The sequence below is a fragment of the Falco rusticolus genome, chromosome 4, assembly GCF_015220075.1.
Source record: "Falco rusticolus isolate bFalRus1 chromosome 4, bFalRus1.pri, whole genome shotgun sequence".
NCBI classification, from domain to species: Eukaryota; Metazoa; Chordata; class Aves; order Falconiformes; family Falconidae; genus Falco; species Falco rusticolus.
Window position 1 is genome coordinate 90697414 of NC_051190.1, and position 12534 is coordinate 90709947.

Below are 12534 nucleotides of genomic sequence, written 5' to 3' on the forward strand. Positions count from 1 at the left end.
CCATGTTCTGAAGAGTGACCCTACTGCAGGTTATGGTGTTACTAAATTTGAAGAAGGTTTGTCATCCCTCACCATGTTTTAATCATGGGAGTGGGACTGAGTTAAAACTTTAGCACAGATTTTAACCTGTGTTTTCTCCATAGCAAAAGGTGCTTTGGATGGCAATTAGAGTCCGAGATAGGGATCGGTACCTACCGACAGAACAAGACTGAGAAGTCTGGCAGGTTCTGGTATTTGACATTCAGCATGTGGTTCATGTGGATCAATGTTTAATTAACAGTACCCTGGGCCTTTCTGAGTAAAATTACAAAAGACTATTCATAGTTTGTCTCTCAACCTTGGAATAGGCTTGTTTCATAACTGAAAAACTGTGCCAATTTCAGCTTATTTCTGCTAACATGCTGGGATTGTCATGACCATGCAATGTAATATAAAGACATATCGGTAATTTGGAATATTAGGGAACAGAAGTGAGTTTTGCAATGATTACTCTACCCATGATTTAAAACAGAGATGAACAAAGAGTTCATGACTGTTAATTCTGTTCCAAATCAATCAGATCAACCACCAATTTGTACATAATTGATCTTCTACTAAAATAACCATACAAGGCAGCTTTCTGCAAGTGGACAGTCTAGTATACAGATTTTTAAGGTTCTGCTTCCTTTCACTAACATTTTGTCTTTCTGGGGACAAACGTTTAGGCAATTACTGTAATTATGATAAGAACTCCATTTCCCATATGAAGTACAGAATATGAGTAGCCACACAGGACTGCATAATTACATTTACTTCCACCTCCCCCAAGAAAATCTTTCACTCAGACGGTATGAGATTGTTTATTTGATACATCAGTATTAAAATCATACAAACACACATGGAAGAAAGCTAGGAATTAAATTATGTCTTCTCTTAAAGTCCCATTAGGGGAGCTGAAGGGAGCAAAGAGAGGACAAAGTAATGTGAACTCAGTGTGAAGGAATGTAGCTAATGTTCCTTATCTGACCTCATGCTGAGCCACAGCACCACTGCGGAGCAGTTCTTCTATGGCATCATCCTCATACCCCAGCATGCCCTTCAGTATCTCCACTGTATGCTGTCCAACAAGCGGAGGTGGTTTCGGATGTGACACAGCAAATTCACTGTATCTGACACCTGGTCCTGTAAAAAAGAGCAGATAGGAGGGAAATTGTTTTCCAAAGTTACTGCCCATATTTATATTGAAGTGTCTCTGTTAAAGGAAAGCATCTCATTTTCACAGCAGTCTTACCACAGTCCTTATCAAAGAAATGTTATATTTTGGAATTACAGACTAAAATAATTCAGTTCACAATAATGTACCAACAAGCTCATCCAAATGCAGAATTGCTGAATACTCACCCAACATTTAGAAAGTTTTCCCATTGCTCCCAGTGGTATGTATATTGGAATGCTCTGAGACTTATGTCACAGGTCTACCACTCCCTGCTACCCGAAGGACACAGGCAATGCCCAGCCCATGCAACAGGATGCGGTGCAGAAATCCCCACACCATCTACAACAGGAAGCAGCACAAGCATAAGAACACAATGGAATGTCATGTTAACACACTGTTACTGAAGCTGGAGCAGCACACCGAACGATGGGAAGCACCATCTCCAGTCAGCAACAGCTCAAGTACCTCAGCGGTGTGTTCCGTTACCCTGCAGCGATGTAAGACTGACACCATGCACAGCAGTGATATTCCCCAGCTTGGTTTAAATTTTCTATCAAAAACGTAGTTAGCAGCAGCAGCAAGAACCTGGCAAGAATAATTTCAAAGGTGGAAATCCCTTAGGGAAGCTAGCAATGACACAAAGATTTTATGTCTATTGTAGGTAGTCAGATCTCACTTTTAGCAAATCTGTAGTGAACTGAACAGAAATTTCAGTGTAGTTCCCAGTTCCCTGCAGACAAGTAGCTATACCATTACTACTAGTCTCAGAAGAGAGAATGACCCACAAATTTACTCTGGGATCAAAACTGGGGTATGCATTCATGCATAGAAAGACTGTTTTATAGAGAAATAGAATTTCCTGAATTGTCACAGTTGAAACCTTCAATACAAAATTCAACAACATTTGATGCTTCGGACAACTGGCAAAAGGATTCCTCTATTCATATGGTCATTATTATGTCATCCAAAAGAATTTAGAGAAGAAGTTACATTGTAGTCTTTGTCTATGACACTATAGCTGTACTTAGAAATGCAAAGAAAAAAATGGAGCATTTTAATAGACAGAACAGTGTTTGACATTTCTGATGAAACAGATTTATCAACCAGCAAGGGAAGTGAATCACAGCAAGAAGTCATTCTATAAAGGCATGAGTGGGGAAGTTCACTACCTGACATTCCTACTTATTTGAGGAGACCTGCTGACAAAGGTCATGCAGCATGCCAAAATAAGCTGGTTTTTTCAACAGACTTCAGAGAATCATAGAACAGTTTGGGCTGGAAGAGACCTTAAAGATCTTCTAGTTCCAATCCCTCTGCCATGGGCAGGGACAGCCTCCACTAGACCAGGGTGCTCACAGCCTCGTCCAACCTGGCCTTGGACGCTTGCAGGGATGGGACAGACACAGCTTCTCTGGGCAACGTGTGCCAGTGCCTCACCACTCACAGGAAAGAATTTCTTCCTAACAGCTAATCTAAATCTACCCTCTTTCAGTTCAAAGCCATTATCCCTTGTCCTATCACAACAGAACCTGCTAAAAAGTCCCTCTCCAGCTTTCTTAAAGCCCCGCTTATGTGGTTATAAGGTCTCCCTGGAGCCTTCTCTTCTCCAGGCTGAACAATCCCAACTCTCCCAGCCTGTCTGCATAGGAGAGGTGCTCCAGCCTTCTGGTCATCTTTGTGGCGCTCCTCTGGACTCGCTCCAGCAGGTCTATGTCCTTTTTATGTTGGGGGCCCCAGAACTGAATGCAGCACTCCATGTGGTGTCCCATGAAAGTGGAGTAGAGGGGGGGGGGAATCACTTCCCTCAGCCTGCTGGTCACACTGCTTTTGAGTTAGCCCAGGATACGGTCGGCTTTCTGGGCTGTAAGCACACATCGCCAGGTCATGTTGAGCTTCTTGTCAAACAGTACCCCCAGGTCTTTGTCCCCAGGGTTTCTCTCAGTCTGCTCCCCACCCAGCCTGTGTTGATGCCAGGGGTTGCCCCAACCCACATGCAGGACCTTGCACTTGGCCTTGTTGAGCTTCATGAGGTTTGCATCTTTTCTCCATTAACTGTAATCAAATGGTTAATATGATAAATATATCCACCTCCAACCAGGACAAAATAAGATAAAGGGTGGTTAGAAAAACAGGGTTTGACAAGCTGATTTGGTACATTTCTGATGAATATGCTTCTGGAAGAGGTCAGGCATGGTTCCTATATTTAAAGAGGAAGGGTAGAACTGTGGAACTGCAGACCAAACCATTTAACTTCAAGTTCCATTAAATACTGGAATATGTAATCACAGTAAAAGTACTCAGGAGGTAACAGCTAGCATGTATCTATCAAGAACAAACAGTGTATGCTTGACCACTCTTCTTTCTACCAGAAGATCTGAAGGTGAGATACATCCTACCTAACTTAAGCTGAACAGCCTAGATAGAGATGTTTAGTTTATTAGACTGCCTTTGGTTTCACTGCGTATGAAAAGACACACTTACACTGCAGTTATTTTGCAGCACTGGTAAATGACTGAACCTGGCCAGATAAATTGTGATCACCTATATTTCTCCATAAAGCAGAGGGTAGACAAGTACCTTAGATGCAGACCTCTACCACCCAGACATCTGAAGTCAAGTGAGATGGCCCTCCAACCACTAGGAACTTCCGGATCAAGATCTGACTTTCAGAAAGAAAATTCTCTGTTTTCCATAAACTCGGTAAAGAAATACAGTCTACGTAAATCTGAAGCCAGGTGCAACACTGAGAGGGAAGTCCTATTCAGAAAAATGCCACCTGGGATCTTCTAAAACAAAAGTTTTCAAGTGGGCTCCATGGGAATCAGTTTAGGATGAAGGACTAATCAGTATATTTTTAGTGGGTTGGCTGATAGAACTCAGATCATACCTGCTCAGGTTTCTGAGGACTTCAAGTTAAAACAGACTGTGAAGCAGATTTCACAATGGCCTGGCTACACTGGACAAATGGTCTGATAGAACAGGGTAAAATTCAGTAATGTCAAGGGGAAGGAACTACATTTAATTATATAAGTACAAGGCAGGGGACAAATAGCAATGCAGGAATAGCTAGGGGTTATTCTGGATCACAAAGTGAAGATGAGTCAACGACATCATGCTGTTGCAAAAAAAGCAAGCGTCACACAGGGATGTACAAACAAGAGAGAAGCCTGCAGGACACGTGAAATAATCTTTTTGCTCTAGTTAGAGCTGGCAGGTCACAGCTGGAGCAGTATCTGGTGTGGGGCCCCTACTGCACAGTCATCTGGGACACCTGAGGAGGTTCTACAGGACAGCAACCAAAATGATCAGAGAAAACATGACAGACAACAAGTGGGGTCACAGACCTAAAGAGAAAGGCCAGGGGAAAAATGTCTTCAAATTTGTCTTAAAAAAATGTAAAAAATAACTGTCATCAACAACAACAAAAAACCACCCCAAAAATCTATGTGACCTTTCTGCAAGGAGGAAGTAAATCCTTTTTCATGTCCATGATGAATGAGAAACAATTAATGTAAATTGCAACAAAGCAAATTGAAGTTATGTACTAGAAAATAAACCTTTACAATTGTAGGGGTAGCAAAATGCTTCAACAGGCCATGCAAGGAGGCTGTGGAGTTCTTATCAAAATCAGGTCTTTAGGAACAAGAATTATTATAGTATAGCTGATCCTATGGCTGATCCCTGGGGCTTTCTGATGGATTAGGTGATCTCTTACAGTCCCTTTCACCCACTAATATTCATGGAACCTAAGAAACAGCTCACATCAGGGATAACTCTTCTATTTAACAACTTCACTGTTAACTTATTCCTCTAATTCTACTCACTTGGAACACAGCTGAATTTTCAGACTAAATCTCAACTGAGAGATCAGAACATTTTACAGGGACAGGTGGCATTACTAGGCTATATTTGTATTATTTCCTCTTCCTAGGACTGACTGAGGGCTGAACTGGTGCTAGCTTCTGAAGACAATTTCAGAGTAAAAATGCCCCTTAGAGATTTATTAATCTAGAGATTCAATGTAGCCACAAAATTGTTAGGCGATTTCTGTTTAAAAATATAATAATATATAGATATAAAGCAATCTTATTTCAGATGTGTGTATCTGAGAACTCTTTATACTGAGAAATCAGCAAACCCTCAAAGGAACTAGTTCAGTAGCTGTACACTTTTCACTTACCGGGGGCAAATTTTTGCTGGTATAAAAATTGTGTATCTCAAACCCTGAGAGTTTTTGCAGTGATATCAAAAGACATAAAATATAACCTCTAATGAGAGAAAACCAAAACTGTCATTAAGTGTACAACAGGCATAAAATGCTTCACACTTCCCAAAGAAAATTAATCTTACAAACTAAAGCACGCTAGAAAATTGCACAGCAATTATAAGACCAGTGTCTTTCTTGAGCTTTTATTGTTTGATGCATAATTCATCACGCTACTTTTCACTTTGATAGAGTTATAAAGTTATCTACATTCATTCAAAGGAGCTACTTGCTAATGATCCATCATTAGCGATTCTCTGTTCTTTCCTTGTGTAACTTCTACTTGGCTTCTGTGTCAATTAGGAGGGTGCAAAGCTTGCCAGTCAGGCTTCAGCAATCCCACGCTCCTACTGAACAACGCTCCCAGAGAGCAACCAGCAGAATGCTATGCAAATGCTAATTAAACACAACTGCCTTATGAGGAAACCATCCCTTGAGGCAGAGAGAGGTGAACTGCTTTAATTAAGGTCAGAAGCATTTGTATGTGGGTGAGTTACAGGGAGCCTTGCAGATGAAAACAGGCCTTTGCTTGGGTAGAAGCAGGGTTACTGGTTGAAGGACTTAAGACAGCAGTCACCTGTGCATCCTGGTTTTAAGCAGGACACTATACTCAGTTCAGCCATGAAGTTAAGGCAACACATATGACTACCTGAAAAAAGCAGCGGAGGACCGAGTGTAGCTGTGATTTACCTTTGTCCCATTAAATTAAAAGGAGCCTGCTTCTCTTTTTGCTTTATCACTGCCAGTAAAGCAAGGAGCTCTTTCACCAAATTTAAATCATCTTTTATCATTATGACTTTGGCACATTGCTAAAATACATACTGCGCACACTACATAACATACATGAGCTAATGCAACAATAAATTAAAATTTGTGTCAGTTGCAACCATAATGACAACTGTGCCAAGATATATTGAAGACTTCCCCAGTACTTGAACTCAACAACATCATCATAAATTCTATTTCATTAGTGCTTATCTACTACAGTATTGCTAGGCAAAGTCAGTTTTACTCTACAAGTAGCAGAAATTAAAGTTGGATTTGAATGATAAAGGTGCAAAGCAAAGTATCTAGAAGTGGATAAAGGCAATAATCTTTGCTTTGTCCTGACAAACAGCAGTCCTGCAGCATTGTGCAGCAGCCACTGGATAACACTCTTTCTACAGCACAGGTTAGAGCATATTGAAGCAATCTAACTCTCGAAGCATGTAGAGGGAATCAGGCGTGGGGACAGCCAAGTTCAGGGAAAAGTCGTGATTATTTGTTATTATTCAAGTGGGACCAGGAAACAAAAGGGGAAGTTTGAACTAATGCATGGGTATACATTGCTGCTTGCAACCTATCAACTACATTTGCGAAAAAGAGCAATGAGAAACCCAACACCACGCATTAAGTTAATCCTACCCCAGCTCACACCGTAGTTCCTATACACGTATGAATCACATGAAAGCAAAGTATACTCTGTGTGTGTGTGGCAAGGTTTTGGTAGCAAGGGGACTACAGGCAGAAATTGGTTCTTCTGTGAGAAGCTGCTGGAAGCTTCCCCCATGCCTGATAGAGCCAATGCCAGCCAGCTCCAAGATAGACCCACCGCCGGCCAAGGCTGAGCCCACTGGCAACAGGGGCAGTGCCTCTGGGGTAATGGATTTAAGACAGGGAAAAAGTTACTACGCATCAACTGCAGCTGGACAGAGGAGTGAGACTGTGTGAGAGCAGCAGCCCTGGTGCCCCCCGGGTCAGCACAGGAGCAGGCAGGAGGGGCTCCAAGTGCCGGAGCTGAGGTTCCCTGGCAGCCTGTGGTGAAGCCCCCAGCAAGGCAGGCTGTGCCCGCCGCCCATGGAGCCCACGGGGCAGCAGATCCCCACCTGCAGCCCAGGGAGGACCCCAGGCCAGGGCAGGGGGATGCCCAAAGGAGGCTGTGACCCCCTGGGCATCCTGCGCTGGAGCCAGCTCCTGGCAGGGCCTGTGGCCCCATGGAGAAAGGAGCCCAGGCTGGGGCAGGTTTGCTGGCAGGGCTCATGCCCCTGGCGGGGACCCACACTGGAACAGTCTGTGCCTGAAGGACAGCAGCCTGTGGGAAGGGCTCACACTGGGAGATGGTTCCCCGTGAACTTCTCCATGGGAGGGACCCCACACTGGGGCAGGGGAAGACTGTGAGGAGTCCTGCCCCTGTGGAGGAAGGAGTGGCAGAGACAACATGTGATGAACTGACTGCAACCCCCCTGTCCCTCTGTGCATCTGCGTGGGAAGAGGCAGAGAAAATCAGGAGTTAAATTAAGCCTGGGAAGAAGGAAGGGGCAGGGGAAAGATGCATTTAAGATTTTGTTTTATTACTCATTACCCTATTCTGATTTGATTGGTAAAAAAATAAATTATTACTTCCCCAAGTCAAATTTGTTTTGTCCATGATGGATGGTAACTAGTGAGTGGTCAGTCACACTGTCCTTATCTCAACCCATCAGCTTTTTGTTGTATTTTTTCTCCCTCTCTCCAGCTGAGGAGGAGAATGATAGAGCAGCTTGGGTGAGCAACTGGCATCCAGCCAGGGTCAACCCACCACACAAACCAAATGCTTGTGCCTCTTCCAATAACATGGCCTTACTACATAAGAGTTTTGCGGTTCCAATGAAATATCATAAACAGTCAACAGAGACGGCCCAGATCCAATACATTCGCACCCATATCCCATACACACTACAGGTCAAGTGTTTGGAGCATGCAATCAGCTGGTTATGACACTGGCCTAAAGGAGGGTCAGCAGGAAACAAGCAGTGACTTTTAAGGCAATAAAAAGGAAAACAATAGAGAATAAGTCAGCAAGAGGGGCTTCATGGCTACCATGAAAGATATTTGGATGTTAGAAATGGTGTGCACAGTGTTATGTTACCCGGATTAGACCAAGGAGATTTCATTTTGAGTGTCTAGTCTCTCCCTCATGGTTGTAGCCATGACTTTTGTCAATCCATTATTCACAGTACAGCCCAGCCTGGCTACGCTGCCTTTACACCAGGCTACTTCCTCTTGATGAAACACAAAGGAAAAAAGCACACAAATGAAAAAAAAAAACAAACCCAAACCAAAAAACTCATTTTAAAAGTCCTGCTAGTACAAGTAGTGCACACAGGCTTCAAGGGAATCTCCAAAATGGACAATCCTCTCTGTCTTAAGTGCGGAACTCCCACATTTTTCTATTTAGTGCCACAGATCTGAAAGTTTGCGAGCTTGGGGGTCTTTTCAGGAATCTAATCACTTTTGCATGACATTAGAGCTGGTGATTTACCTTTTAAGTACAACTCATAACAGATTGGAAAAAAACCCCACAATTAAGGAGATAATATTCAATGTCCTGCTCCTCCTTCCCTTGTTGCAGCATCCACTTCCTCCCCCACTTAGAGCACAGCCACACAAAGTGTTCATTTGGCATCCAGCACAGTTGAGAGGGTGGAAAACTTTGGCAAGATGAATAGGATGAGTAACTGAGAGCAGAGAAGATGGATAAATTTTTTCAAATGGTATTAAAAAAAAGCAAACCTTGTTCCAGGTGCCATACAAACTGATATAAATAAACCAGTAAACAGTAGCAGTAAACAGTAAAATCAATAGGGCAGTAAACAATATCAATACTAGAAATATCTACAAGCCATTCATTTATCTCATTTGGCCAGTGCTGACTTCCATGGCAGAGCCATAAGGACCATTCAACATCACAAGAGTTGAGAATGTAAAAACTGAAGCATTTTGAGGGGAATGAGTTGACAGGCAGAGCATAAACATAGTTTATGTGTGATAGCTATAGATGGGTGCCTAAAAATCAGTCCACTTTTAAACCCACGCTCAGGCATTCAATGCATCCATTATATAATTCTTAAAACCTTTTGCCAAGTATATTTATAAAAGTACTTTCTTACCTGAAGCTGCATATATAGAAATGCATTAAAAATCATCTTATGTATTTTCTATCAACCAACATCCTGGATATAATCAGTGTAAATACCACTCAACATTTACATAATGCTTTACATTTTCAAAGTGTCACCATACTGACTGTACCTAATTAATCTTGTATGACTGCTGGAGTAAAGGAAATCATTTGTCAGTCACTCTGGTTGCATATTTGAGAGTAATCCTGCATAATTACACCATTCAAATAACGCAACTTTGTGAGAGGACTCTTGGCACCAAAAAGCTTTAAGAAAGCTGTGGTAAGGTGGTGTCTACTGCTTCCCACGTGTATCACCTCACAATACTGAAAATTTAGCCTAACTTTTTGTACAGACTCACATGGTCCCACTCTTTCCTAAACCCCCCAAAGACCTCAAGAGAAGATTCAAAGAAAGACAGGAAGGAAGATGACTAGTAAGAATACCCAGAAGCAGCAATTTTAAAGAACCATAAATTCCCTAGGTAATAATCTGTAGCTTCATTTCCTAAGGAAACAAGTTTACGTGTCTGTGCTGTCTTTTTAATCATCTGTTTGTCTGCCCTGTCCCACCACACACAGTAACTTCTGAACCTGTCAATCCTCACAAAAGTGTAGAAATGCCAAGGAAAATTAAGTTCTTACCAGTGTTGTGAAAATTGGCAACTGCTGAAGGACAGATGCCCAAATTAGTGCCCTGATGACATTAAAAACAACGAGAACACAGCTGTTATATATTCTGTTTGGCTACAAATAGCTCACTAGTAAGCACAGACACAGCTTTGTAAGTCACATAGCATGTACTGTCCTTCACTGGGGAGATGGGCACAGGGGATGTAAGGGAAGTACAGGTTATCTTAAGGATTACATATAAGGCTTACAAAGGATGTGAGTCTGAAGGAAAACAACATTTAGTTCCAGTGTTCATGGAACTTCTAGGCACCTTTTCTACAGCACCGTGGATGGTGTATTCAGGCTGTGCAAGACCAAGGCAAGGAAGCTAGAGACTCCTAGTTTAATATAAATTGTTCTTGCAGGAAGGAGCTGAAGAAGCAGATGGCAAAGGAGGGTAACTGGGAGAAGCCCTGTATAAACTCCAAAAGGCAAAACCTACAGAGGCAAGCCTAAACTACTGAAAATCCAAGCTAAAAACATAATTTGTCTCAAGTCATAATCTAATCAATACAAAACTCAATATACAATCCCACCACAGGATGCGGGTTAACCACAGGATGTGTACCTAATGCAGAAATTACGGGGTGAGCCCGAGCAATGCAGGAGGTCGGACTATATGATCTTAATGGTTATTTCTGGGCATAAAACGAGGTTTTCTGAAATGCCCATAAGCAAAACTGCTTCCACACAACAGGGCTGGGGTTAAGATGGCCTACCTGAACCTCCTCTGATACTTAGGAGGTCAAGCCACATATTGTTTCATGTAGTCATCTTTACTGTAAACACAGAGGCCTTAATTACCGTCTCTTAAGGAGACTAATTAGTGAGAAGTGTGCTCCTAGTACGGAACAAGAAAAATCAAAATTCTAATTGAAATGAGCCTCTTGTAAGGACACAGAATTGCCTAGTTGCAACACGCTCACATGATCCTGGAAGCTGAATCATGCCCCCAGCTGTGCAGGAAGGCAAGAAGCTCCTCGGGGCCCTCCTAGTGAGCCTGGTGAAAACTATTTCCAAGTCCCATGCCTTGTGGTTAGTGTGACCCTGCATGTTGGAATAAGACACACTAGGCAACCCAGAAAGTGTCTGTATCTCCTCAGTACACCAATTTGTCCTTTCCTGTGTCCTGTCTCCAGCTACAAGTTAGATTCCTTGGCTCTTCAGAGACCCCAAAAGTAATCCTCTTGGCCAGCTGTGCATCATCAGAGTGGGAGCAGATGAGCTCTTCATTACTCTTTAGGCAACCAGCTGAAGTCTGGACACCTGAAGGTGATTCTAGTCTTTTAATTCAGGGATGCAAGACAACGTGCACTGAGGAACATACACAGCCTGGTCCTAAGGCTAGGTATCATTTTCTCCGAAACCCTTACTCACTAAAGTGGCACTCTTCCAGGGCAGGAGGCTTTAAGCTTCTTCCAAATAACTGGTAAGAATAACTAAAAATTAAAAACCTTTGGGCCTTCTTTAAACACAAAGCTGAAAGAATATTCAAAACATTCTCTTAAGCAACTTTTGAAAATGTGTTTATCACTCCCAAACACCCTGACAAAGTTCATGAGTCTGTTCTTCTGGCTCCTAAGGAATTTTTTTTCTGTGGCCTGTCCTTAAAGTCTTTCTCTAATTATTTTTGTACCCTTCTATAAGCATGGGCATCAGAACAGGGCACAGATTATTGCACAGAAGAAAAAGCATTTTTCTACATCCCTTTTTTATACCTCTAAAGAGCAGACCAGCTCTTTTCAGTACACTTTATAATGGGAATTTATATTAAGATGACTATTTGTGATGGCTCCAACCATCCTTTCCTAAGTCTCTTTACAAAACCAGAGGCATCTGTTCTGCAGGTCTTCCTGGCATTCCTGTATGGTGGTGTTAAAACACACCATAACAGCTCCTTTGGCAGGAATAGTTGGTAGCCAAGACAGAAAATGAGCTGGGTGGCAAATGGTTAATGGCAGAAGCAGTCTATCACATTGCTTTACTTTAGTTCCCTAACCTCAGCACAACCCATCTGTATATTAGTACAGATGATTTATTAATTTATTTAGGATGATTAATGTCTTACTGCATTCATCTTAGCCTGTTAAGAAAAAGAAACCGAGAAACTAAAGCCTTTTTCAGTCCACCTGTAGCAGAACTATTTTCAATCGCTTCTTAAGACTTCTATATCGACTAATTTTTCCTCAATGATCCCTTGTTTTGGCCAAACGATTAAGTCTCAGAAGGGCTGTACTGTTACAAAAAAACAAATATCAGACGTTGTTAGATGTCAAATCGTGTGGGTGTCAGGTGCTGTATGCATATTGCCACAAATATTCTACCCATCTTTAGACTGCTCCTCTGTGGCTCAAATACACAGGCATATAAACCTTCACATTTGGAAAATTCAACAGTCAGTTGATAGTTTCTTGCCTGGTTAGTGACCCACACCAAGTAAGTATCTGCTGAGTGAGTATTAAAATAATGGAAAAAGCCATCAGC

General features: G+C 42.2%; 1 protein-coding gene across 3 annotated transcripts in view; it reads right to left on the bottom strand.

Annotated features, from left to right (window-relative positions):
• Nucleotides 1–823: 823 nt before the first annotated feature.
• Nucleotides 824–12534, bottom strand: part of SUGCT (succinyl-CoA:glutarate-CoA transferase) — a 337866-nt gene continuing 326155 nt past the window's right edge. For 2 of the 3 annotated variants that reach the window (XM_037385361.1, XM_037385359.1), the window contains one exon: nucleotides 824–1161. In XM_037385361.1, coding sequence (XP_037241258.1) covers nucleotides 1078–1161 — 84 coding nt within the window. In that variant the 3' untranslated portion in view covers nucleotides 824–1077. Of the gene's footprint in view, nucleotides 1162–1660; nucleotides 1781–12534 lie in introns of all 3 variants that reach the window. The other variant, XR_005103899.1, reaches the window with a different exon arrangement.